General features: G+C 37.6%; 2 protein-coding genes across 3 annotated transcripts in view; both read left to right on the forward strand.

The window, feature by feature from the left end:
• The first annotated feature begins 832 nt into the window (after window positions 1–832).
• On the forward strand, window positions 833–2095 carry LOC113585554 (otoraplin). Its single transcript, XM_027023114.3, has 4 exons — window positions 833–956; window positions 1098–1237; window positions 1629–1739; window positions 1853–2095. Exons 1-4 carry the CDS (start codon window positions 833–835, stop codon window positions 1874–1876), a joined length of 399 nt encoding a protein of 132 aa, XP_026878915.2. The 3' UTR covers window positions 1877–2095.
• Window positions 2096–17569: 15474 nt separating this feature from the next.
• Window positions 17570–25812, forward strand: part of pcsk2 (proprotein convertase subtilisin/kexin type 2) — a 37253-nt gene continuing 29010 nt past the window's right edge. The window contains exons 1-2 of one of the 2 annotated variants that reach the window (XM_081724840.1): window positions 17570–18004; window positions 19976–20080. In XM_081724840.1, the coding sequence (XP_081580966.1) occupies window positions 17822–18004; window positions 19976–20080 (288 nt within the window). In that variant the 5' untranslated portion in view covers window positions 17570–17821. The remainder of the gene's footprint in view (window positions 18005–19975; window positions 20081–25812) is intronic. The other variant, XM_027023742.3, reaches the window with a different exon arrangement.

The following is a 25812-nucleotide window of genomic DNA, read 5'->3' on the forward strand; positions in this document are numbered from 1 at the left end:
ATATTTTGAAGGATGCAAATCATTTTATGCTTATGATTCTTTCAGAATTAATATACAACAAAACTTTAAAATAAAAAAGGAAAACAGAAAGAAAAAGAAGGTATTCTCATATATGATTGCTTAATCTCTATCATTATCTGTTTTTATAAGTGTTCTTCTTCATATTTAATTATGCGTGCCCATACATTTGCAGTCCACTGTATTTGCAGTATAATATGAGGTAATATAATAACATGAGGTAAAATTAGCATGTTAGAAAAAATAACATTGATTGTAAATCAGTACAAACTCACAAGGCTTGACAGATACTTAAGCAGAGTGTTTGCTAAAAATACCAAAGTTTAATCTGTAAATAATGAAGTATCCTAAATCTTTATTTTGAACATATGTTCTTGATATCCTGTGCTTTAGAGTAAGTGGTATCATTTATTTTAAACTTTTATCTCAGATTTATATATATATATATATATATATATATATATATATATATAAAATGAAAAAATGACGAAATCTTAAAATTGCTAAATGACCACAAACCCAGTGTAGTTTAGGATGGATCACAGTTGTCATACATTGCAGGTTCACAGTGACTGGCTTGCCCAAAAACACATCATAATTTAATATTAACAAGAGAGCATTATACAGAGGAGAGGAAATGAAAAATATTAGCTCAGCAAACAGAGTGCTGCCATTCCTAAAGTTTGGAATGTGGATTTTCAAAGCTCCAACCTTATTGGCTGCCTGTTGAATGTTTATTCTGCAGTCTCTGTATGGAAGGCTCAGTGGGGAATGTTGCAGTAAGTAGTCATTTCATACTGTATCGCACTGAAAAATGGGTAAGTTGGGCTACAGGGTTTTGCTTATTGTTTCTTTCGGTTGCCTGCACCAGACAACAGATGCCATTCACATGGAGAAACTGGCCAACAGAAAAATGTGTGCAGATAGATACTGCTCATGTGAGTTTATTATGACAATATTTTGCCAGGATTTCTTTTCATGTTACATATGAAAAAAATGCCTTATTTAAAGATTAGCTTCTGTAAAAATCTGTGATGCTTTGCACACCTTTACACCTTCATGCTGTGTATATTTTATAGATGTTATATCAGTGGCCAAAGTTCTTGAGGACTACATTGCTTCTGACTGCAGATTCATTAACCTAAAGAAAGGCAAGATGATTTATGTTTATTCCAAATTTAAGCCAGTAGAGGGCACTGGACTCTTTTGGTTGGGAAGTGTGAGTAACTTGCATTGAAAATTTGCATTTCGGTTGTGCTCTGTGATTTATTTCTCTTTATGCCTCATGTTATAATTTGATACATTTATACTTAAATTTCCTTATAATATAAAAGAAGAACTGGGAAAAACTTAAACAGTTAAAATAGTTTTTAAAATAGGTTTTGTATGGCTCTAAGAAAAAAGCTTGCTTTTGTAACTAACTTTTTAAACTTGTTTGTAACTAACATTTGTCTTTTTGGTCAAGACATACTCAGATACTCAAGACATTTGGGTTTAACATTTTGCATAAAATATTATTTGCACTGTATTGAAGTAGAAGATGCGCCCATTGTTCTATTTTTTTAACAGTATTCAAAAAATTCAGGTACTATAACAGTTCTCTTTTGCAGGTGTATGGTGACCACTATGTAGATCAAATGGGTATCATTGGCTACTTTCCAAGTAACCATGTAAATGAGACACACATTTTTGAAAAGAAAACCATTGAGATGCCCACAGCTGTGAGTTTTCTTTTCCTCAATTCACCATAGGCATCACAGAACAAATGCATAGTTTAAAAAGTGGCATGTTTTATTGTTCTGTGCTTATCTTTTTACTCTGCATGGGAGTAAAGGACATGGACTTCTTCTGTGCTTGAAGAGGAAAGTGCAGTTATATTTCAAGGACTGAATGCTGGATCCTGCTTTGGTTTATATGGTATATGAATACCGTCAGCAAAATAGTTGCTGACAGTATTCTCTTACATTTAAATAATGGCTCTTTTGCTGAATAAACCTGTTGTATGTATATATTATGAAATACTCAGCTCGAGCATTTACTATTTACTATCTTTTATATATACTACTTTATTTTTACATTTTTAAACATTATGCTATCATTCTGAAATCATTTATTCTGATGGTGTGTCTTGAAATATTCATTCCTTATCTTAAGACAAGATGTCAAGGCCTAGTGTATAACAGTGTAAGTAGTCACATACAATTCCATTTAACATTTACATTTATGACATTTAACTGACACTTTTATCTAAAGCAATTTACAATTATGACGGAATACAACTCAAGTAACTGAAGGGGCCCAACAGTGGCAACACATTCTGATTACTAGTTAAGTACCTTAACATCTCAGCTACCACTGCCCCATGGTGCCTTTTTAATAAAATTATCTTTAAAAAAAAAAAAAAGATAATTAAATAACTGAGTAAATAATAATAAAAAAGTATTCTGTGCAGTGTCCAGATGTTTTGAAGTTGTCAGTGTGATGATTGATGACTTTTGTTTCATTGTGTCTTAGAAAAGCTTGTATTGAAATTTCTGGAAAGAAATCAGGTAAGGTATCTTAGCAAAGAAAACTGTTCAGAATATGCTTAAAGTATGTTTTAATGCTAACCCCATAACCTACATTAGCTGGAAGCACCAGAGGGCAACACTATTTATGCATTGATTCATTTCTCTGGGGATGTATTTTGTGCTGTGGCTGTTTGACAGAGCTGAATAGCATAAAATTGAAGGTAATTACCCTGAAGAGCATTCTCTCTCTCTTTCTGTGTGTGTGTGTGTGTGTGTGTGTGTGTGTGTGTGTGTGTGTGTTTGCTTCTGCAGTGACATTAGTGGATATTACTAAATTCAATTTGCGATCATGAATAGAGCTTTTGTTTTCCAGTGTCAAGCCGTCAATTACTTACTGCAGTAGAAGGAACTGTAACCTTATTTAGAATTTTTTGTGCACGGAATATATAACGTCAATAGGACTAAAGGGAGGACATGACACCGAGCCAAACACACTGCCGCAGAATGCATGTGACCTTTACTTCCATGTTCTACTAATGCCAAAAATATTACATTAGGCCTGTATGAGAGCATCGTGAAAAGGTTCAACATAAATATCTAATTTGCCTGGAAGGTCCCCCCACCCACTTTATCTTTGTAATTTGGACGGGACCGATACACTGATTATGTTTCATCAGTATATGAAAGCTTGCAGAGTAGCATACAGGGTAGTGAGAGGGAGGAGGTGCTGGACTGTATTAAGGCTGTGCTCTGGCAGGAGGAGATGTCCTGTGGAGAGGAGCTGTTGGGGAAGTATGTTATTGCTCCATCTGCCAGCAAGGGCAAATGCTCACAATGACCTTGGAAGAATGCAAAATGGCTTCTGAAGGTCAAGGAAGATGCACTGGAGTTGCAGAAAAAATTAGTTCACCTGAATGCTATGTGCCAAGTGACCGAAGCTATCGAAGTGAATAACTGCATTGTAATAGAATAATTATATGTTCCGTTGTTGCAGTGTGAAACTACTGTACTGAAACAATTTCACAAGTTAACCTTTTTTTTCTTGTAGCTTTTTATGACCTATATGGTTATAGAAAGATTCAAAATTACACACATGTAGGAGTGAAGACTATGATTTATACATCAATAAGTTATTATTAAATCACATTATAATATTACATGCACACGAGTGAACACACACACACACACACACACACACACACACACACACACACACAAACAAACCCTCTAGGGTATTTAAGTGTGACTTGGCACTTCCTGTTTCATTTTTAGACCCCCTCAACAGAAGCACATTAGAACATTATCTGCTCCCTTCATTTTGATAAATGAAACATTTCGAATATCCTAAACTGTATCATTTAAATTGTGATGTCATTGGTGAGATCATATCTATGTTTCTTGTCTAGCACTATTCTTTTGATGTCAGAACTCATATTTTTTATCTAGCAAACCAGCAAGAATAATAAAAAATATGAATGTATGTCACAAAAACCAATGTTCCACCATTATTCCAAACTTTCCACTTTTACACTGATATTGGTCTATTATTACATGCAAATATGCTTTACTTTATTAAAAACCACTATTAAAAAAGCACTATCAAAAGACACAGACTATTCAAAGCCTTTTTACATGAATACCTCATTTCCTGAAATGTTACACCACATCTCAATAGCACAACCCTGTTAGCAGGAGCCAGTGAGCATAAGCCTGTGGGGTAAAGGGAAGAAACCCACTATATCATCAGTCTGCTGCCAGGAACTTATATAACAGCTCTGGGTTATGGGTGATGGCCTCTGGAGGGGAGTAGTGTATCTCGTTTGTAGCAGGGGTCTTACATAAAGCCTACATTTTGTCTAGTGACTAAATCTGAAGCAGTGGAGCATTAGACGGACACATCTCTGTTCATGGCGCTGTCTCATGTAACAAAACTGTGCCGCATTACTCCCACCTTTTTGTATGTGAGAAAATATCTATTTTATTTTTGTGCAAAATAGGCCCTGTAAGGGTGGACTGCTTGTTAGTATTGGTGATATTTCTGAGTAGTATTTTAAGACTTTTTTTGCTACATGTTTATAAGTGTGCTTCGATGCTGTATTTCTGAATTGGGAGCTGCTTCATGATGTCTTTGAGTGCAGTGCGTTCACGTATCAGACATTATTTGTCCAATATCCTTTCATAGCATACTCCCTGGGCCCAGAGTCGATCTTCAGTTAGACAGTGTCAGCATTGGAGGGTTGCCATGGATACCACAGGGGTCTGTTGTGTGCAGTGGAGAGAGATGGCTAGACTACTGTGTGCGTGCGTGTGTGTGTATGTGTGTGAGCACACATGCATGTGTCTGGGTGCCCACATGGTGCAGCTGTGCCCTTGTGGTCTTTGGAGTTCCCAGCCGAGAGAACCGCAAAGAAAATCAATTCAAACCAAATCAGAAAGCATCTGAATCCATCACATTTCAGAACAATGTCATTCACCAAAGTCCCTGCCATTCTGAATTTTATGATCTTTATTATACCCTGCCAAAACATGTTAAAAACCACGTCTCATATGATATATTGCAGAAATCTTATAAAGCACTAGTGCAAATACATGTAAACATAAATAATGCACAGAAAGAGGCCTTATAATGACAAAAATACAACTCATAAAAATGAAACTATTGGTGGAGGAAAGGATTGAGTTTCTTTAAAGCGTGGTGCCCTTAAGAACTACTCTAGGCCCAGAGGGGATAGGCTCCATTTTGGGGCTCATCAAGCAGAGAGTGGTCATTAACCTGATAGAGCGCAGCCTTAACTGGCTCCCACCTGCATTCATCAGTAGGGCTGAGGTGGGGCATGTAATGCAGTCTCCTCTCCTCTCCCCGCTTGCCATAGGAGCATGGAAGAGACATACATGTCTTAACTTCAGCAGCCAGAGAGATTGTTTCAGGAATTTATTTATATTTTGTATCATTATCCCTCTTTTAGGTGTATAAATTTGTGTCTATACACAAGCCTTGTAAGCCAAGCATCCTCCATTTAAATATAATGTTAAACACTTCCTTTACCAATGTCTATTTAGACCATGGTATTACATTATGTGCACTTTTGTGACTATGCTTGGAAAAGGAAACAGATTTACTTATTAAAATCATTTCTATGCACACTAATACATTGTAGTTAATTGTACAGGCACTTTTAAATGTACTCTTACATATTAAATGAAGTGGCAAAATGGTTACAAATGCACCTTTCAAACCATAGAGCATTATAGAGTTGAAGAGTTGTGTGATAATGCTCAAGTCTTCTTGCTCTGGGTCTTAAACAATGCCATTCTTCAGCCCAGCTTTGCCTCAGAAATATCAGTAGATTTTGTTTGTTTGTTTGTTTAGCTACATGCACATGCATTTCTGTATCCATCAAATACCTATATAAGACTCAGACTCTCATAAATAGTGGCAGAATTCCTTGTCTAAGTTCCAACCAAGGATAAGTTCCAAACAAGTATTTTTGATAACTGCAATACTTTAAGGCATTTAATAGCCAATTTAATTTAAGTATAATTTAAACTGTTGTGTAAATTTAAATCATGGGGTGAAATGCAAATTAAACCTGTTTTGGTAGTCAAGAGCATCTTAAAGTGAATGGTTAGTAGTGTATATTTTCCCATTATGTGTTAATGTGATTGTGCTTTCATGTGTGCAAAGTGTCTGTGTGTGTGTGTGTGTGTGTGTGTGTGTGTGTGTGTGTGTGTGTCCTGGAGGACCCAGAGGGAGAGAAAGTAAAAAAAGTGCAGGTGTATGTATTGGTGGTGCAAGATAGAGAGAAAAAGAGGAAGTCGGTGTTCACTGAATGTTCAGGTCATTTGCATCACATCTGATTAAACCCTACCTCTCCCTTTGTTTTATGGTCATCACTATAGTTACTATAATGTCACAGGAAGTGGGCACCGAGGTCTAATTGCAATACGGGCTTTGCTTTTCTCTCTTGAATGAAATGGGGCAGAAACAGATAATAGAGGGTCCACACTTCCAAAACAGTCAATACAAAACACAGTGGCCGTCAAGGCAAGGCCATTCCTTTTTACAGGAGGTGGTAAGTGTGCAATAGCGCTTTCTCATTTCTGTGGCTTCAAGATCCTCTCACACAGCTTGTGCATTTTTTGCAGGCACCATGGACAAATGGAGACATGACAAGATGCTTTTGTGCTTTTGTGGAAGGTGCTATGAGAGATGCCAGAAGACGGCACCAGTAAGATGGCAGCATTAAGATGGCATCTGTAAGCGTGGTCTTTCCACAGGAGCATGTTGTTCTTTCAAGGTAAATCACTACCCCCCAATCACCACCACCACCTGCACTCCACATTCCGCACACGCGTGCTGTCAGAAGCTCACTGATTGGCCTTCTCTGTTCAATGTACGCATTGGAAAAAGGGCACTGTCTTGCTCTCCTGTGACTCGTGTTAAAGGGCAAAATTAATGATAAGGCCAATGTCTCCTACTGTCTGCGACACTTACAGTAATGCTTAAAGCTTTTGTCTTTGTGGTGCTGTGCTTTCAGTGCCAAAGAAACTTCTTGTTACAAGACATATATAGCACAAGAGACCAATGTGCCTCACATCAAGGAAAACCTGACTGATCTCACTGCTTAATTTTGCTTATTTCTGGAGGTGACGTCTTATGTCAAGATCAGAGGCATTAACATGCCACTAAAGCCACTTGCTTATGTGGAGACCTACTGAAGTGTGACAATGAAGTGTCATTATGCTTATTATACCCATCAAACCTAAATATTATTATTTATTATATGACAAAAGAAACAAAGCTTTTTTAATATTCTTATTCTCTTAAGCTATCTGAGCTTTGCTGCGTAAAATGTTTTTAAGTAAACAGTAGTATGCATATCTAAGAACCAGGTTAGCCCAAGAAAAAAACTCTTTGCATGTTTCCACGTGTCATTCTCTTCACCATTTGCCTAAAATAGTGATTAAAGAGTCTGCAGACTGAAAAGGTCACAAGAAGAGAGGTGAGTTATAAGGAATACAGAAAAACTCAGAGCTAATTACACACCTGCTGGTTCCTGAATTACCGTACCTTTCATGAGTTCACTTTGCCCAATGTGTCAAAATGCACAGAGATTAACTTGTTTCCAAATAAACAAGTTAATTAAGCCAAGATGTTTCTTATGCTATATATTTATTATTATTCTCAGTCTCACATTTGAATGAATTAGTCTTGTGCCTTAGCACTGGATGATAGAATTTAGTAATTCCGTGTCCTTTTTTTGTAGCTTTAAAATGGCCAGCCTCTCTTTGAGGACTATATTTCTGGTGTCCTGCTCTTGTACTTTTGTATTTTTCTGTCTTTCTTTCTTTCTTTCTTTACTACCTTTTAGGGAATTAATCATAAATACACCATTAGCTGCAAGTCTGTAAAAGTAACATCCCAGAGTTTGAAGAAGGAAGCATTAAGATGAGTCATTCTTGGAATGTTTCATAGAATTATGTGCCACTTAATGCCATGAAAAGCCCTTTTTACCCAGGCATGTTTTCTTGCAGTCATTACTATTGTACATTATAGGATTGAGTAACTTCTTTCGTTCCAGTGTGTACACTGTATGATTGTTTGTCCTAAAAGGAAACTGCTGGTGATTCATTCGAGTTTATTATGAATCAGATTTCATATTATTTTATGATTATTATAGTTCAGAAGCTCACATTTAAAAAAAAAAAAAGGTCAGTTTTGCTAACATGCAAAATAATATTATTTAAAAATCAAGAAAAAGGCGAGATTCAGGTTTAGATCAGATTACATTCTGAAGTGTGATCTCTGGGAACGTTTGCTCTGCTCAGCCAAATCCCCCCAGTTTACTAATGGGAGTCTGTAAGCCCAGTTTTTAGTCCGCGTTATGCACTCTTCTGACGCTGTTGGGCTGTTGAGCGCTAGCAGAGGTCCGGTCTGTACAGAGCACTGAGCTCTAAATGATGCCCCTGCCCAGTAATGGCCCCCACTGCTCTGAAAACCCACAGCCTGCTGTGGTAATGATGACATGGTCATGTAGAGCAAGGTCACAGAGCCATTCCCGCTGGAGCATTTAACAGCATGGCGCTTTTCATAGATGATGCCTAGATGTTACCAGATGTGTGCATGTGCGTGCGTGTACATTTATGTCTCTCTGGAGCAATTTATTTCTTAGTATAGCTCATAGATTAAAAAAAATGCAATTTTTATGAAGACATATTTTTCACAGAATGCAGATCAAAATAATTTAGAGGTTTGAATCATAATTATCTTATATATACGTATGGATGACATGATAGGAAAACTGTGAAAACACTGTGAAATGAGCAGGTTGTGTTTTATTTGTTGTGAAGAGCCAGTCTCCCTGGTGCGCCCAGCCTAGACCTGCTATGCAGAAGTGAGAAATATCTGTTAGGTGACAGCCGCGGCTGCATTTCCTCAGGGATTGAGAGATCACACCAGATTTCACTGCAGAAAGCCAGTTTGTGGCTGGCGCATCTCTGAGAGGGGGAGACTGGTCCTCTGCAGCTCTGTTCTATTGTGGTGTTTTTTTTTTAATTTTGCTCAGTTTTCGCTGAATGGAGGGTTTGTCATGACAACCAATTACCCACAGCAAGAGGAACAGGACTAAGTGAAGCAATTAAGTGCCAGGGCAGGATTTGACTGGTTGTGGCTAATATTGAATTTTTTTGCACCTAGTTGAAAAGACACAGTTAGAGGAAAAGGATCCAGTGGAAAAACTGAGTGAGTGCAGTCAGGGAACTCATGACGAATTGTACATGACGAATGAGCAACCTTCTACAACTGGCTCTTGTGTGATGGATGGTCAAAATATTGTATTGTGAGTCATGCAGTTACAATTTACAGGGATGCTACATGATCCCACATTTGGTGGTGTATACACACACACATACACACAAACACAAATAGAATTAACTGTCACAAAGATATGCATGAGGAAACAGTGCCTGTCTGTGGCCCAGGTTATTTTGTTATTTATTTTCAGAGTCAAGAGGCAGTTTATAGATTAGGTAGGTTTGTTAAGTTTAATGGTCTTTTCATTGATTGAGACATGTGTGTGCCCACTTTTAGGAGAAGAGTCATTTTAAATCAGGAAATCTAAGCACTTTTCACCATCCGCTTTTATAGCCCAGGTTGTGTCTAATGCTGGTTTATTTTTAAGTGCCTTGAAACTTAATTTGTCAGGACTTTATTTATTAGGAAGCATGTTTGATTAAGGAAATGGTCTAAGGACGTTATTGAACCATCCTCTCTTTTCATCGGCCCTGGTGGGAGCAAACATCATGCGGATCAGTAGAAATGAGATTATCCAGCCTCTTACCTTCTTTTCTCCCATTCTCCCTTTTCTACTTGGACTATAACCACTGCAAATTGTTTTTTGTTTTTTTTTCTCCATAGGCTGCATGCATTTTACAGAGATTCTTGTCCTTGCGGGAGAGTGAACGTTTAAAGCCACAGAAGCCAGCAGGGAATCCTCCTGGTGATGAGCTATGGGCCGCATTCCCCATGGCTCAGCATGTGTGTCAGCAGCTGGTCGGGGTAGAAGACCTTTAATGTGGCCGAGTTCATTTGCGCATCCTCACACTTCCCTGTTAAGAAGCCCTTACGTCAGATGGCCTCAGTATTACTGTTGCTAGCTAAGACATGGGGTCTGAGTGTGCGTCATCTCCTGGTTTTGACAGTCCTACTTCCATTTATTGGGTATATGATTTAACCCAGTGATGCACAACTGAACTTTTATATACAAGTGTCATCCTCTTTGTCTTTGTATTTGTTATTATTGATTATATTGATGATTATCTATAATGTATTTTTAATTTTAATGAACACTAGCAATGGATGAAATAAAAAAAACTTTACTATTTTGGTTCATAGATCTGTATTAGGAACAATGAGCAAACGTAATTGGAGCAATCTTAATAGAAGTCTAGAATTAAAATGGCAGGCTTTTTAAAACTTCTCATTTCAAGCTCTTATTGTGGCTTCACAACCTTTTATGACATCACATTACTTGTTAATACATTTTCCATTTGTCTTTTCAGATTTATTCTTTTGGCCATTGTTTCAGAGCGAGACCCATCAGCAGAGAGTGATCAAACAACCAGTGCAAGGGTATCAGTGTATTCTGCTTACACATTAGCTACTCTGTAGAGAAACCCCCCAAAAATCTGTTTGCTTTTCTTAATGGAGTGTGTTTTTCTCCGAGGTCAGGTGTTGCTTCTGTGGTGACCTCTAAGCACAGAGTACACAGTGGTATCATTACCATTATTGCTAATGCGATTTCAAGATGGAAAAAAAACATCAGGGCTGAACACAAGCTGGACTGCAGATTTAACGTGTGTGCTATTCCAGCTAATTGGTGAGCAGTCAGCAGTATTGTGTGTTTTTGTCCCTCTGGAACCTGGATTCCTTTTCCAAATGTAAAGGGTAATTGTCATGATGATGGTTAGTAATGGCCACCCTTACACTCTGCTGAAAAAAGAAGTTCCAGCAGGACTGTGTTAACAATGACTGTGTTTTCACATCTCACAGCACTCGTTCAGTGGTGTCAGTGCAGACTTGACAGTATTGGTAATGCCTCTGGGTTAGCATCTCATCATTCTGTTGGAAAAGGTTGCCCTGACGTGTGTCTGAGGCCCGAGTATAGAGCAGATGGAGGTGGGAGGATGTTCACCCATGATGCTGTAGTGTGAACACCAGCGGGCCTCTTCAGTGAATTCTCGTCAATGTCCTGTGGCAAGTGAGAAGAGAGAAAGACAGAGGAAAAAGGTACAGTAATAAATGCTCTAGTAAAAAATAAAGCCGGAAAACGCTTCTCAAATAAAAGCCCTAGACAAACCTTGATAAAAATTGACCATGTATAACATTTCAGAACATAATAAACCAGTTAAACCACAATTTTTCTGCAACTATCAATTTGCAGAAATCAAGTCAAGTCACATCAAGTTGGGTCAAACTTATAGTCCCATCTATATACATTTATTTAATGTAATAAAATAATGGTCCTCCAAGGCCTCCAAGGCCTCCAAGATGTGACATAAAAGGCAGGATCTGTGCTTTCAGAACCATACAATACAAGTGAATAGACAATATAGGGCCATGGACATTTTGACAAAAATTCCAGTGCAACAGAAACATTACAATAAGTACAGTGGACAGGGCAATAAAGTAAACATAAGATAAGATAAGAAAATAAGATTAAAATAAAATAAAAATAAGCATAGTGTGTGTGTGCTTTGCAAAAGTATGTCTATAAGAGTGTGTTTGAATCTGAGCAGTTACCTATGCAAATTATATGTGGCAACAATGATCTTTAACAGTAGATTTACATAAACAAAGCTAAGTTCATAATAATAAGTGTCGTAGCAACATAATGAACATTCTCTCAGTGACTGGCAGCTAGCTGTTTAAGCTGGGGATGAAGCTGATTAAAATCAATTTATTATGTGCTTTTTTTCTTTAAAACAAAAACACAAATAAGATATTCTGGAAAACTCAACATCTTGGTCACTGAACACTTTTGTTCACCTCACAGCTTTTTTATGAGGCTGTGGCAAAGTAATGGGATGGCCATTTCCAAAGCTTGATCCTGTGGTAACTGAGCTATTTTTGGTAACTGAGCTATCTTTGGTTCCTTGTCCTGCTGGCAGGTCCACTAACAACACAGCTAGAGTCTTCTGGTGGAAGCAGCTGGATTTTCTCTTAAGAAGCTCTGAAACTTCCCAAGGCCTAAGCAAGCAAATTAGCAGCACAATATTTTTTGCATGACCATCCATGTTTTGACAGCGCACATGAATACTGTGTTGAAATGTTGAATGGATTAGCTAAGTAGGAACTATGCTGATCAGTTTTTTTTCTTTATGGCCTTCTCTATCTATTTGTTCATAATAGCATGAGAGCTGTTTTCAAGCTACTTGCCCAATTTTGTATCCTGGAAAACCATAAGTGAATTTTCAGTTCAGTTTGCTCAGTTCAGAAGGTTCATAAAGAATATTGTGTCTGCTTCTGCATTTCAATTATTGTGGTAACATTACCACCACATCACACATCTAAAAGAAGTTTACAATACATGTAATCAGCACATCACTTTCCATATTTTGAAAGGTTTTGCATTATTGCCCCTTCCAATTTTAAGTTTTTGGCATATTTTGAGTTCTCCACAAAACATGAATCAGTACAGGCTAAAATATTTGGTTGGGCATGATCTCTATTACCCAGTGTACCATAGTTTTGATGATCCCAAGACACAGCTGTGCTGAATTTACCCATCACACGAAGATGTAGAGTTGCCACCTGTCCCTTAAAATACAGGACCTTCCTGTATTGAAAAGTAAAATGCCGAACGCCTTACTGAATCAATACAGGGTGCAATTAGTCATGTATTTTAATACACAGTTTCATACATGTAGCAAAGGTCATCAACATAGTAAAAATGTTTTAAAAGCAGCAACATTCTTAAAATGTAGTGGATTGTGGTGATTACGGGGTGATTGACAGTGCTGTTTGTGTGGGTGGTGGCAGGGAGTGGGTTTCCCTTATTCATCCACACTGAACGTAGTAATCCTACCAAGATGTAGTACAGTTTTGCTGTAGAAATGAGGACCATCAGTCTGATTGGTTGCCTATCCTGGCACCTATATAGAAGTCTTGTCTACCTTTATGCAACACTAAAAACAACCACCAAGAAAATAATCTTAAAGATTGGAAACAAATTCACAGTGACTCATTGTCCCTGCATGGTAGATTTCATGCACTCAGGGTAAATATGGCAAATGTGGAGGAAGGAAAGCAGCTGTTTAGCTTTTTATGCTTCATAAGATATGGACTCCACATGACCTTTTGAGATTACCTTGACCAAAAACCACAGCTTGGATGTGGTTTGCTACTGTGCTACCCTGATGAGGGCAATCAAGATCTTTGTGCATTGATTAACTGCTGGTCTTACTCTAGGAACCCACTGCCTAGTTATGCACAAGGTGTGGTGTTGATTTCTTTTTATGCACTTGTATACCAAGCAGAATAGTCAATAGGCTAATTCCTGATATACCTTTAATCTCAGAATATGAGCATTACAGCTCAGAGCTGTTGTGTGGTATCACATCCTGTTACATATGGCTATAACATAGGTATCCTTAACGAAGCATATACTCACTGTATTTCAATATGATTTTTCACTGCCAAGTTGGAATTAAGTTGCCTCAGAGAAACAAAGAGGCCCATTTTTTAAATCCAGTTGCCAGGGGCATACGACTGAGTTCATAACTAGATTTATCAAGGTAATTTGCTTTGGTTTGGATCACCATTTATTCTTCCTCTTCTATTTGTCTCCTGTGAAGCATCTTCAACTGGTGGTGAATCATACTCTTTCTTCACTTTCAGCTGTAGATTTATATTGACGGCTCATTCATTATGGTGCACTAAGTGCTCAGTTTAAAATAAACAATAAAGTAAGAGGGAGGGATTAGTCTGATTATGCATGGCCTCCCCCTTCTCAGTGTTGCTTACCTATTCTTCAGTTATTCAAAAAACACTTGGCATGCATGGGAAGAATTAAAAGCTCTCTCTCTCTCTCTCTCTCTCTCACACACACACACACACACACACACACACACACCAGAGAGCAGGCTGCAATGTATGGTTGTACTGCTGTATATTGTAAACAGAAGCTCATTAACAGTGTAGATTACATATGAAGCAGACTAGGCCTTTAGTTTTTATAAATCTTAAGTGGTGAATAAAAACCCTAATTTTTTATTCAGTTTACTGTTTAACTTAAAGAACCAGATCAGCAAGATGTTGCATTTAGGTTAGAAACAAACTGTAGTCTGGTGATGCGCAGGAATATGGTTAGAGAGGTCTATCTTTGATGGGATAAATTATACATAAACATGTTTTGCAAATATTTAAAAACCTAAAATGAATTAAGTAAAAATAAGCTCATATTCATTATTAACCACTGATCTATTATTAAATTGTATCATTACTGCATTAGGGACACCAAAAAGAAATATAGATGGCTTAAATGACTATGCACTGGGAAATATTTTTACTATCACTAGAAAATATGTATATTTTTGCTTAAACCCCTGTTACTCAAGATATGGATTTGCCCTTAAAAGTGATGATTGTGACTAGTACTTCAATGGTTATGGAAAAACACAACAAATCATAGGGTTGGTGAGGCATGGGTCTCGTCTGTCATCCGATTACTGACCAAGCGGTGGAAATATAAATAGCACTGACACGGTGGCAGGACAATTTAGTTTCTGATGAGAGGAGAGCGAGACTGATGGATTCAATTAAATCTACCTTGGTTTGAGCTTGGCTGCAGGACAGATCATCGGACGCCTCCTGCAACCATGAGCAGAGTGTAAATGGGTGTCTCCCGCTCCCTCTTGGCCTGCCTTTGACTTGCTCCACGGACTCTTTGGAAGAAATATGTTCCCTTACGCAGAAGCTGGTGATGTCACTGAGCTGGATGTTCTTGAATGCATTGAGGGCTGTGTAATCAAATAGAATGCTAAGTGTCAGAGGGCACCATGCATACAAGATGTTGAATCGCTTCAAAGGCCATTGAGTGGTATTTGTGTTCTGGTGGAACCTCTGGGGAATGTCTGTGTTATTAGTTTGGGTTCCCCCTTCCTCCTATAATTTCCATAGACTGCACTTGCAGTAAAAGGGATAGAGGGATAGCGAGAGACAGATGGACAGGCGGAGGTGCTTGGCCGCCTTAGGTCCTGCAGTACATGGCAGCTTGCAATCATTACAGATGTGGTTGCACCGATTACCCACTGGTGTATGGATACTGAGATGTTGTCCTGTCTTCTTAGCACATCAACCATTCTAGGTACTCAAGCCTGGGCATGAGAAATGTGTCCCAGCTTGTCTGCTTGACTCAGTTGAAGAGAAATATGTACCTTCTGCATTCACTAATAACACTAGCCTATATACTGCATGCTCTACTTGTTTCCCAGGCAACAGAGAGAGTGTGGTATCAGAAGATTTTAGTGACTGTATGGTGATAGTGCTGTAAGTCTGATGTGAGATGAGACATTTTCAGATGCACCACAGCTCCAAATTAGTTTGCATGGAAGAATATGCAAAATAGCAATGGGAGCCCAGTGATAACTAGTCACAGGCAGCCAGAACAAAAGGATCAATATCATTTTATCTTCAAAAAGCCAGTACAGTCAGGCTCAGAGTATCTGATAGCCAGAAAGGTCAGTGCAGGTCTGGCATTTGTGTCTGATGGTGTGGAACACTGATGGGCTCCTCTGTCCTCTATAAAAACCTGTGAAAGGTGCACAGCAAGTAGCCAGCCATCTCTATGCCATCCTGCTCCCAGGAATATACAAAAATGTATTCTGTGTGTATTCTGTGTATTCTGCTCTATGCATTAAAACGATTTCCTTTCCATCTTGATGTTTCCCTAAACACCCGCAGCAGATAAATCTGGTTGCAAGCAGATTGATTCCTCCTCTGCAGACTGCAGTCAGAATGTGAGATGGGGGACCGGTGCAAAGGGTTGACCTCTTCTAGTGACACGCTGTACTGACATTTGATAATTTCTTTAGTGTTCGGACATCTTCTATCTGCCCCCATTCTGCCCCCACAGCTTGTCTGACTGGGCTGAAAAGAAAGGCATGCCATGGGTCCTAAAGGGCAGCATTGATATCGGCGATGATAGCAGACTAGTTGAAACCAAGACACTGTTAAAGAGCCTGTAGTAGAAAGAGCACAGCCAATAGAAAACAAAGACATCTGAAGGAGCACAATATTTGCCACCATCCCAGCTCCTTCAAATGTAAGATCCACAAAGCCACAGTTCACGAAAGCCTGTGAGAAGGTCTGAGGGGTTTAGAAATTGTACTCTCTGTTACACTTCAGTCTGATGGGATATTGTCATGGATACAAACAAACCATGCATAAAAAAAGTTCTGAATACAGTGGCCTCTACGACTAAATGGAATAAAGGAATGCTACTGGTATTAATAGTGGGGATCTCTGATTTAGTCCCTTATGTCATTGCATGCCAGCTGACATCATGTTTGTACTATTACAGTTGTATACAATCTACACCAAGGACGACTTTAGCAATTTCACTTGTTTCCAGGTGACAAATACAAATACACTGTAGTATTTGAAATTATTCCAGACTTATTAATACAATTTAAGAGTTTTCCCACATTAACATAACACTTGCTTCCACAGACAGCTTTGTCTGTTGAACCCATCTTACTTGAATATGCTAGATGTCAGCTCTAAAAAACACATTTTCCACTGAAGACCTTACCTATCCAAAGGAAGTTTGCTTGCATCTCCAGTTCCAGTTAAAACATTGCACGGATAAAGCATTGCACGATAAAATTACTAAGTAACATCTCCTGAAGAACCAAAATTTGTAATACTGCTCTTTATCTTATTGAATTCGAAGATAATCAATCGATTGTACTAATTAATCAAGACTAACACATAGTTACCACACCTGATTTATCTCATCTGCTTATACAAAGTATTTATTTTCCGACATATTGTTTCTGACAAGTTAATGCGAGCCACAGTTCGCAGTTTGTGGGGGCATGTCTATGCTGTGCACCTTCATTGTCCCCTTTCACGCGTGATTAAAACGTAGCCTTCTTAGAGGGTGTTAAAAGTGAAATAAAAATAGCCATATTATTATAATATTTAAAAAAGGCTACGAAGAAGCCACTTATACTTTTACACTACTGTGTGTAAACAGGTGCGCGATCAAACCTAAAATTAAACCTAAAAAAAAAAAAGAAGTAGACTAATTAGTCCCTTAATGCAATTTTTTTTCGTTGTTACGTACAGTATGGGGCCTCTTTTTTTGTTAACTATCAGTCGCGCCGGATGAAGGAATTCTCCAGGGTGCTGAAAGTATGTCGCCTTGCCTGCATCCAGGCGCGAGAAGGCTTCTTATACTCCCAAGAAGATAGAGGGGGAGGCAGTCCACAGCCACACCCTCTGTAGCTTATTGGGCATCATTCCGTGGAACGTCACATGAAGAAGACCCACACGTTTATGCTGATGAATTATAGATGAAAGGTTAGCTGAAAATGCAGATTCGGTCCCATGCACAAACATTCGATTTGTACAGCAAACGACGGTTGTCCGACGGACGTTACAACTCACTCCGCCTCATACCCCGACGAGGAGATGAATCCTGCCGAGCCTTAATAAAGTCATCTCTTACTGGGAACACCTTGTTTTTCTGAATTCACTCTGGGTAGCACAGCGACACAACAGACGCACGATGCTTGGAACCTTTAAATATGGGACAGCGGCCGTTCTGATACTATTTAGTGCGTTGCTCCTTATCACTGGAGACGCTGAGGAGGGAATTTTTACAAACCATCTTTTGGTCCAATTACATGAGGGTGGGGATGAAGAAGTCCATCAACTTACGGTAGAGTATGCCTTCGGAAGTGCCAGGAAGGTAAGATTCGATACCCTCATGAAAATCGACTATTTCTGCGTTTAATGTTTTAAACAGTTTAAACTGCTGAAATCAGAAGATGAGCTCTGGAATTAAACTTAAAGACCACTAAAACCCCGTATCTTATGGAAAATATCTCGTTCCCATTACAAAAGCATGTAGTTTTGTCGTTGAGAATGAGTACATACTACATTTAGAGCACACAAAATATTCGTCAATTTTGGTGTAAATTTCTGTAAATGAGAAGGGCGCAAGTTTAGTAACGGATCCAGAGTAGGCTAACTGGGAACGTTTTACTCATCTTATTCTCTGATGAAATAGGGCCTTATCATATGGGCAGTAAAAGTTTAAGAACTAAGAGATAATTAATTGTCCGTTAATTACTATCTAAAATCATATAAATTCAACATATCTAAATATGTATTAAATATAGTGTACTTTAATGAAGCAAATACTTCTGGACTGCAGTTAATAATAATTATAGTCTAAAGACCAGACTCTAGCGGACTTCTTACATTCTGTCAGAGATTAACTTAATAATTGAAATCTTGCTCATTTGCTTGTTTATTTTTATGTATTATCTGTTTGTCATGAAAAAAAACACAATACCTATTTTTGACAATAAAATAAATCTGTGAGAATTGCTGGATTTGCTTGGATGACTGAAGTGTTTTAAAGGATCAGGAATGTGTTGTATAAGATCACAGTAGTGGAAAGACATTTGTGTATAATTATTTTACTTTATTCAACTCATAAATTTCTTTCAGCTTTGCCATACTACTCTATAAACAATGTCAAATACAAGTTCAAGGTTTATAGATTTGTAGCAGGAGTGCTGTAAAATCAGTGACATTGCAATCTTTGTTTACTATCTAGTAGTATGTGTGATCTAGTTCATTTGTTTATAACAAAGTTAGATTAGAGCTATTTTAGATGGAAGCAGTACCTTTAGTAATAACCAGTAAAATTCACAAACACATGGACACGAAATATTTTTGATATGTGGTATTCCCTGTGTCTGTTGTACATGTTTTGAATGTAATATTCAAGCTTGGATTATAAAAAACTTCCAACCTTTCACACAGCATTAATGTTAAAGTATCTAATCCACTCATGGACCACATTTCCCTCGTTTGACATCACAGCACTTATTTGGTTGCCATAAAGAGCCATTTATTAGTGAACAAAGTAATTGATAATCCTGACAGATGTCAAATGTCAAAGTATGAGCTGTGGGTACGCATTGGGGTGTTACGCCACTCAATGATATGGAACGCAGGACTTGATTTGTGGTCGTGCATTTGAAATTTCGCCCTCTTGTAGCCTACAGCTTCAGTTTGGAACATTTCTCAAATTTGTCTGCACATGCAAGTGCATACTGTCTAGTTCTTCATCCCCCAAAGACTTATGGTATGATGAAGCCAGATTCAAAATTACATGATGTCTCATAAGGTTAGGAGATACCATATCTCACAGAATCTATATAATAATGCTCTTTTTTTGTCCATTTGTTCAGTAATGCATTTCATGCACTTTGTGATTTTCCCTTACCACATGGAATCTCACTAATGCACAGTGTAAGCCTGAAGTTCAGATGTCTTGAACTAACATTTTGTTTAGGGCTCATGTATTTAGACTCAGTTGTTATAGTTTACTCTCATAGTCTTACTCCTTGTCTGTCTTTCTTATCTTAATCATAATATGCATGGATAGTGGCACTGATTTTTAACAGTGCACTACCTTTAATTACATAGATGTACAGCAATTAAACTCCATAAGAATGCTAATTCACATGGATGAGACAGAGATCTGATATCATGGTCAATCCAGTGAACCTGGCTAAACCTTTCATCAAATATGACCAGAACACCACGTTCACTGTGCTTCTGCTCATAGTGGGGCAACCATGCCTCTGGACCTGCTGTGGGTTTTTATTTCATAACCTTATATGCTCTTTGTCTTTTCCTCGAGCTCCCTTTTGGCGAAAGGCTTTATCATTTCTACCCACGGGACGCTCCTAAGACCAGGAGGAAACGCAGCCTTCGTCGCCACCAACGTCTGGAGAAGGACCAACGGGTAAGCCTACCAGCTCTGTGTGTGGTTCCCATAGAAACCGGCCCGATTCCAGTCCTTGGGCAACAATCGTTAATAGGGATGGGTGATGCGACGTAAAATTAGATAACAAATTATTTAATGTCTCAATAATAATATTGCCCATCATACTGCATGCTGCACAAACACAATGAGGTTTTAATATACAGAATATGGACATGAATATATTTAGTAATGTCTTATTGAGAGTTATCAACAATAATAATTACAAGGACATGAATAAGCCCTTGGTAATGCCACAGCAGAGTCTAAATACCATTTCAAAATTTATGTTGCTTTAATATTCACTATGAGAAATGTTGTGAAAGACCAAACATATTATTATGGTAATACACATTAATGTTTTGGTTATTGCCAACATATTGATACACACTGGGCCTCATTTATGAAGTCTGGGAGAAAAACAGTAGAGCTCCTTTATTAAAATTTCAGAATACGCAGACGTTTTAGCAACTTGCTAACAGAAAATTTAAAACTATGTTTTCATTGTGCAAATCAATAGAGACATATACAGCTGCTAAATCTAGTGTTTCTGTGTTTACAGTGATACTGATGAGATGCTATGTATGAAATTTATATGTAGTATAAACACACAGTACAGATAGCAAATATGAAAAGCAAATACACATCTTAAACTGTCTGTCTATTTAGAGACAACACATCTTTAGCGATTTCTCATACTAGTTGGCAAAGGTTAATGGACTTTCATTTAAGGATATTTGATAACGTAGAAGTAACCTGAAAAAAATATGTATGTGAGCAGAAATGAAAAGATAATGGTTTTGCCATCATGTAAGGTTTTTGTAACGCTATGTCAGGAAGTATAGATTTGACACACAGAATAGCCTTTTTGCATCTGCAAACAAAGTCTGATTTTCTGAAACTATTTATTTACTTTTCCTGTTTCCTCTGACACCATGGGAATCAGGAATTCTACTACTTCCATTGTTACCTCATATAGTAATTTATTGGCATATATTTATGCAAATTGCTGCTTCAGGTGCTCATATAGCCTTTAGATTAGATTGGAATTCATTATCATACACATGTAAATAAGTAAGAATATGGTGTTTATGCAGCTGTTTATGCAGATGAGAATTCCAGATGAATTTCTCAAAATGCTGCATTTATAAACAAATTTTTACACATTTGGAAAGGATTGATGAACGACACCGATCATTTGTATATGATGGGTTAAGTTTGAGAGGGCGCATTTCCAGGAATGCAGTTCCTAAGACATGAGTATAGAGAATGCATGTTTGTAACATCTGGTAGATCTGCTGAGAAGAGAAAGAGCTTCAGAGTTAAGCTGTAAGCTCTACATTGTTGTATTATAACAAACTCTGAGTAACTGTGTGAGTTGCTGAACACTTAAAAAACACAACCCAGTTTTTAAATCATTTACACTTGGGGTTTTAGTTAGAATCAATTATTCATATATTACTGCTTCAGGCTGATCATAAGCATCTGAAGTGATGGCCTTGGGGCACATATTTTTCTGCACAAAAAATTTAAATGGAGACATGAAATAGAAGAAGCTAGATTCTGTCTGATCTAGTCTGAATAGCTGAGGAGGCAGGGAAGGGAGAGGGCATACAGAACTACTCAGGAGCTTAACCACTCTGTCTGGGCTTTCTTCACGAACACAGAAATGCTAACACAAATGCATTGCTAATATGTATAATTACTTTGCACCACCGTAAAACCATTCCAAATTATGTTAGACAAATTATGTCTCATGGGCCATTAGTAATATAAATGAATGTAATAATGCTTTTTTACAGCTGAATTGTAATGTAAAATTACTATTACATTTATTAGTATTCCTGCAGTTGCAAGCATCAGTGCATGTTAAACAAGTACTATTTAGTCTTGTGCTGGTTAGCCTTTCAAAATCAATGCAAAAGATGCAGAGGATCTTTGTTGTCATAGAGTGTATCCTATTGATCCCACTTTTGTACTTTAGCTCAGGCTCCATGTCTGGGCTGTTAGCTGTTCTCTCTGAGTCAGAGTCAGTGTTCACTCTGCTCTTCATACTCGTCTTCCTCTACTTCCCTGTCCTTCCAGGCTGCTGAGTAACAGCATTATCACTGGAGGTGGTTAAGCATGACCTTTTTCATTCAACTATTAGAAATCCTAAAACACAGAATGGATGGTGACATCTAAGAGATTGGTGGGTCTTTGGTGAGACAGTGTGAGCTGGCTAAATTGTAATGAAGATTTGAATATGAGGTCAAGAAGTACAATGTCTACGTGCAAAAGGTCCTGGGATGCCGTTTTGAGGAGCGGCAGTGATTGAATTGATAGGTGATATGAGATGTGGCTGATGTGGGTGAAGCCCTATAGCTAATACAACAGTGGCAGAGGTGCACAGCCAGATAACAAAAAATCACATGTTTAACTGAAATCATTGAGCATTTGTGTGTTTTCGAAATGTTTTAAGATGTGTTCAAGGAAGCTTCATGATCAAAGTGACTAGATTTTTGCTATTTGATCTTTTAACTTTCTATCATTTTTAAATGCCTTGGATCTTTCTCAAAAATAAAAAAAAGTCCATCCCTGAATTGTGGGTTTCCTTCCTGTGCTATGATTTCTTTTTCACATTTTGCAAAATAGATGGTTTCCTAATATTGCTACAACATGCTGTAACACCAAGCTGGATTCATTCCCTGCTTAATTTTAAAGAGAGAGCAGATTTCCAATTCAGATTGATTTCTAGTGAGTCTTCCAATGAGAGCAATCTGGATCTTTCTGGTTAATTTACCTAGAAATACTCTGCTTCAGTACTAGTGCCTATAAATGGCTACAGATTCCATCATGATGGGAGCAACGTATTAACAATATTAATGAATGTTAACTTGTGGAACTTATTAGCAATGTGTGTTCTTTTAACCAATTTACCCTAACCAGTTATCTCATCTTATTAGTGAGTTAGATTATGTTTCATGGATTTGTACAGATACTGAACTCACACAAGACCAGGATCATGCACTGTCTTTATTTCTTTTTTGTTCTTAAAAAGGCACATAAGTTCATTTTATCAGCTGAATTAGCTGGTGTATCTGGTTATGACATAAGGTATGTGGATCACAGATCTGGACTGTGTTTGTGCTTCAACCACAGGCCTACACACTGGTGAACAAGATCATCAATGTATGTATGCCTTTGTTGCTTGTGGAGAAAGACATGTCAACACAGAGCTGTACACAGTGTAGTGAAGATGGTAGATACTGGTACTGACTGCTTCCATGGAGACACAGATCAGTCATAAAGTTATCAGAGAAGCACATATATCTAGACAAACTGGTGAATTAGAATATTAGAATATTTGGATCACTGTTCAGTGTAACGCAGTCTCTGCATGAGCATGATACAGAACAATCTACTACTTAACCTATAAATCTATCCATCGTAATTTCCAAAGATGGGAATCCATTCTCATCCAGTATTAGAATATAAATTACTTACTGGCATACTATTAAAGCTTATCTGAGGCTGAGAAATGAGAGTTGTGAATTCTGCACAGAGGAAACCAAGAAACATGTTTTTAGGGGTAGCATGCCTGGTTTAATTTCAATTTAGATATTTTATAGAGTTGTTCAGTTACAATTACATTGTAACATTTCATTCTTTGAAATGTTTTGAATAATTTTGAATTATTTCTTTAGAAACATATTGATTGGATTTCATGTTTATGTATGTCCTAAAGGGACGTGTTATATTTTTATCAATACCTAAACTCACCCAACTCATAATTACATTTTAACGTGTTTGAAAAATAGTTTATGGCATTGCTTGATGGGACGTCCTTTTGAAAGTAGAAAAAAGTATAGGAAAAAGAAAAGTAAAATATCCATTCTTTGTAATACTACTGTAACACTTTTAGAACAAAAAATTGAGATGCAGTTTGCTGGACCTGCCAAATAGCCTCCTCCTTGGATTTCAGTGAATTGGCACTGTATGATCAAAACATTACAGTACATACAATTGGGGAATTAAAGATCACAAAACCTTGATCTTATTGAGCCAATTAAAACCAAAAAGCAAAACTTGTACCTGTCTTGTTCCTGGTTCTCGCCATTATTAAACAAGAATAGTATTGACCTCAAAATGTCACAGCTGTGCTATATTGACTTTGCAACAGGTAATGAGTACGGGAAGGTATTTTTCTTTGTTGAGTTTGGTAAGAGAACTCTGGGCTGGACATAAGGTTTACATGCAGGCAGTGTAAGAAAAATTTATGTGCATATTTAAGAAAAACCTAAGAAAACCTTGAAAAAAACAGTAGCAGTTGATTCTGCACTGTGAAAAAGAAACAAAATATGGAAACAGGTAGAATGATGTTAGTTTGGAAACAAATTCTATAGATAGATGCTTGTAAGTCAACACTTTTTATATGCTAAGATGTTTTAAAACATGATTGTCTAGTTTTGTGTGCTTGAAATAGTTCAAGTAATTATTTTTAGTTACCTACTTTGTTTCCAGTTAATGACAAATGTTAAATTATGTAGTTGTATTTGTCATTTCAGATTATTGAGAGTGATTGTGAGTTTCAGGGACTGTGAAATCCATTACACAATTTTCTTTTTTATTTCATATTTCAGAACAGGGGGTGCAGCTGGATGTCCTCATTTCTAAACCAATTAAGGAAACACTCTAGGCCCATTTGTCCTGTCTTGTTTCATTCCAGCTTCTTTAAACCTTTTCTATACTAGACTGAAAAAGGGAGGCAGTTTTTAAAATGTAATTTAGCCACCAGTATTCAACAAGTATCTACTTCTACTAATTTTCATTCTAAGTTCAAACTCAACCATGTCACACACACTGCTGGCTGTGGACACTTATCTGCAGATTTCACGGGTGGGGATAATAAAAATTTGCATTTTAAAATTAACAAAGCAGTATTAATTTTATTGCAAGTGAACAAATTCACTTAACATCACAGTTTTAATGGTTCGTTGTGACAGCTTCTGCTCATGGTTGCTTGTTCAAACAAACTGTATTGTTCAAACAAACAATGGTACATTTGCCCCTCATACCTTCTTTCACATTTCACAAACATCTGTCCATATTCAGCTTCCAGTCCTTTCTCAACGTATATCTTATGATAACTTACATTTATGGCATTTAGCGGACAACTTTATCCAAAGCGACTTACAATTATGAGTACAATTTGAGCAATTGAGGATTAAGAGCCTTGCTCAGGGGCCCAACAGTGGTGAACCAGCAACCTTCCAATTACAAGTCAAGTACTACTGCCCCCAGTTTTCAACTAATGTGTAACTAATTAGGCAGGGTGAAGGCTGTAAATATACTCCATAATATGTGTTCTCTTACACTGCTTAAGATCACAAGCTAAAGAATTTAATAAGTTAAATTTGTATTAAACAGAACACTTGTTAAAATTCATTAAAGCCTTTGTGCTGTTTGAAATGATATCCCTAGTCACCATGAAAGAGCTTTCAAAGCACTTCTTAAATTACACCAGACCTGCCTTTGATCTGTCTGTTGAAAGCGAGAGAACATGCAAATCTGGGAGGATAATTCAGGCATTCTTTGTTTCCAAGGCCTTATCACAGCACATACTGCCTGATGAACAGGCATCTGCCTTCTGTGGGTTTTAGCTTCTGTTGAGGTATGGGGCCCAGACTAGGAGATAGAATTAGTGGGATGATAAATATATCATTCACACCTAA

Source organism: Electrophorus electricus, chromosome 12, assembly GCF_041902795.1.
Source record: "Electrophorus electricus isolate QZ-2024a chromosome 12, ASM4190279v1, whole genome shotgun sequence".
NCBI lineage: Eukaryota > Metazoa > Chordata > Actinopteri > Gymnotiformes > Gymnotidae > Electrophorus > Electrophorus electricus.

What these genes read in the sequence shown, in the direction of transcription:
- LOC113585554 (XM_027023114.3), top strand. Translation starts at nt 833, where the DNA reads ATGGGTAAGTTGGGCTACAGGGTTTTGCTTATTGTTTCTTTCGGTTGC. An exon ending in TGCAGATAGATACTGCTCAT is followed by an intron (nt 957 to 1,097) that starts GTGAGTTTATTA and finishes TATATTTTATAG; the next exon opens with ATGTTATATCAGTGGCCAAA. An exon ending in CCATTGAGATGCCCACAGCT is followed by an intron (nt 1,740 to 1,852) that starts GTGAGTTTTCTT and finishes ATGGGAGTAAAG; the next exon opens with GACATGGACTTCTTCTGTGC.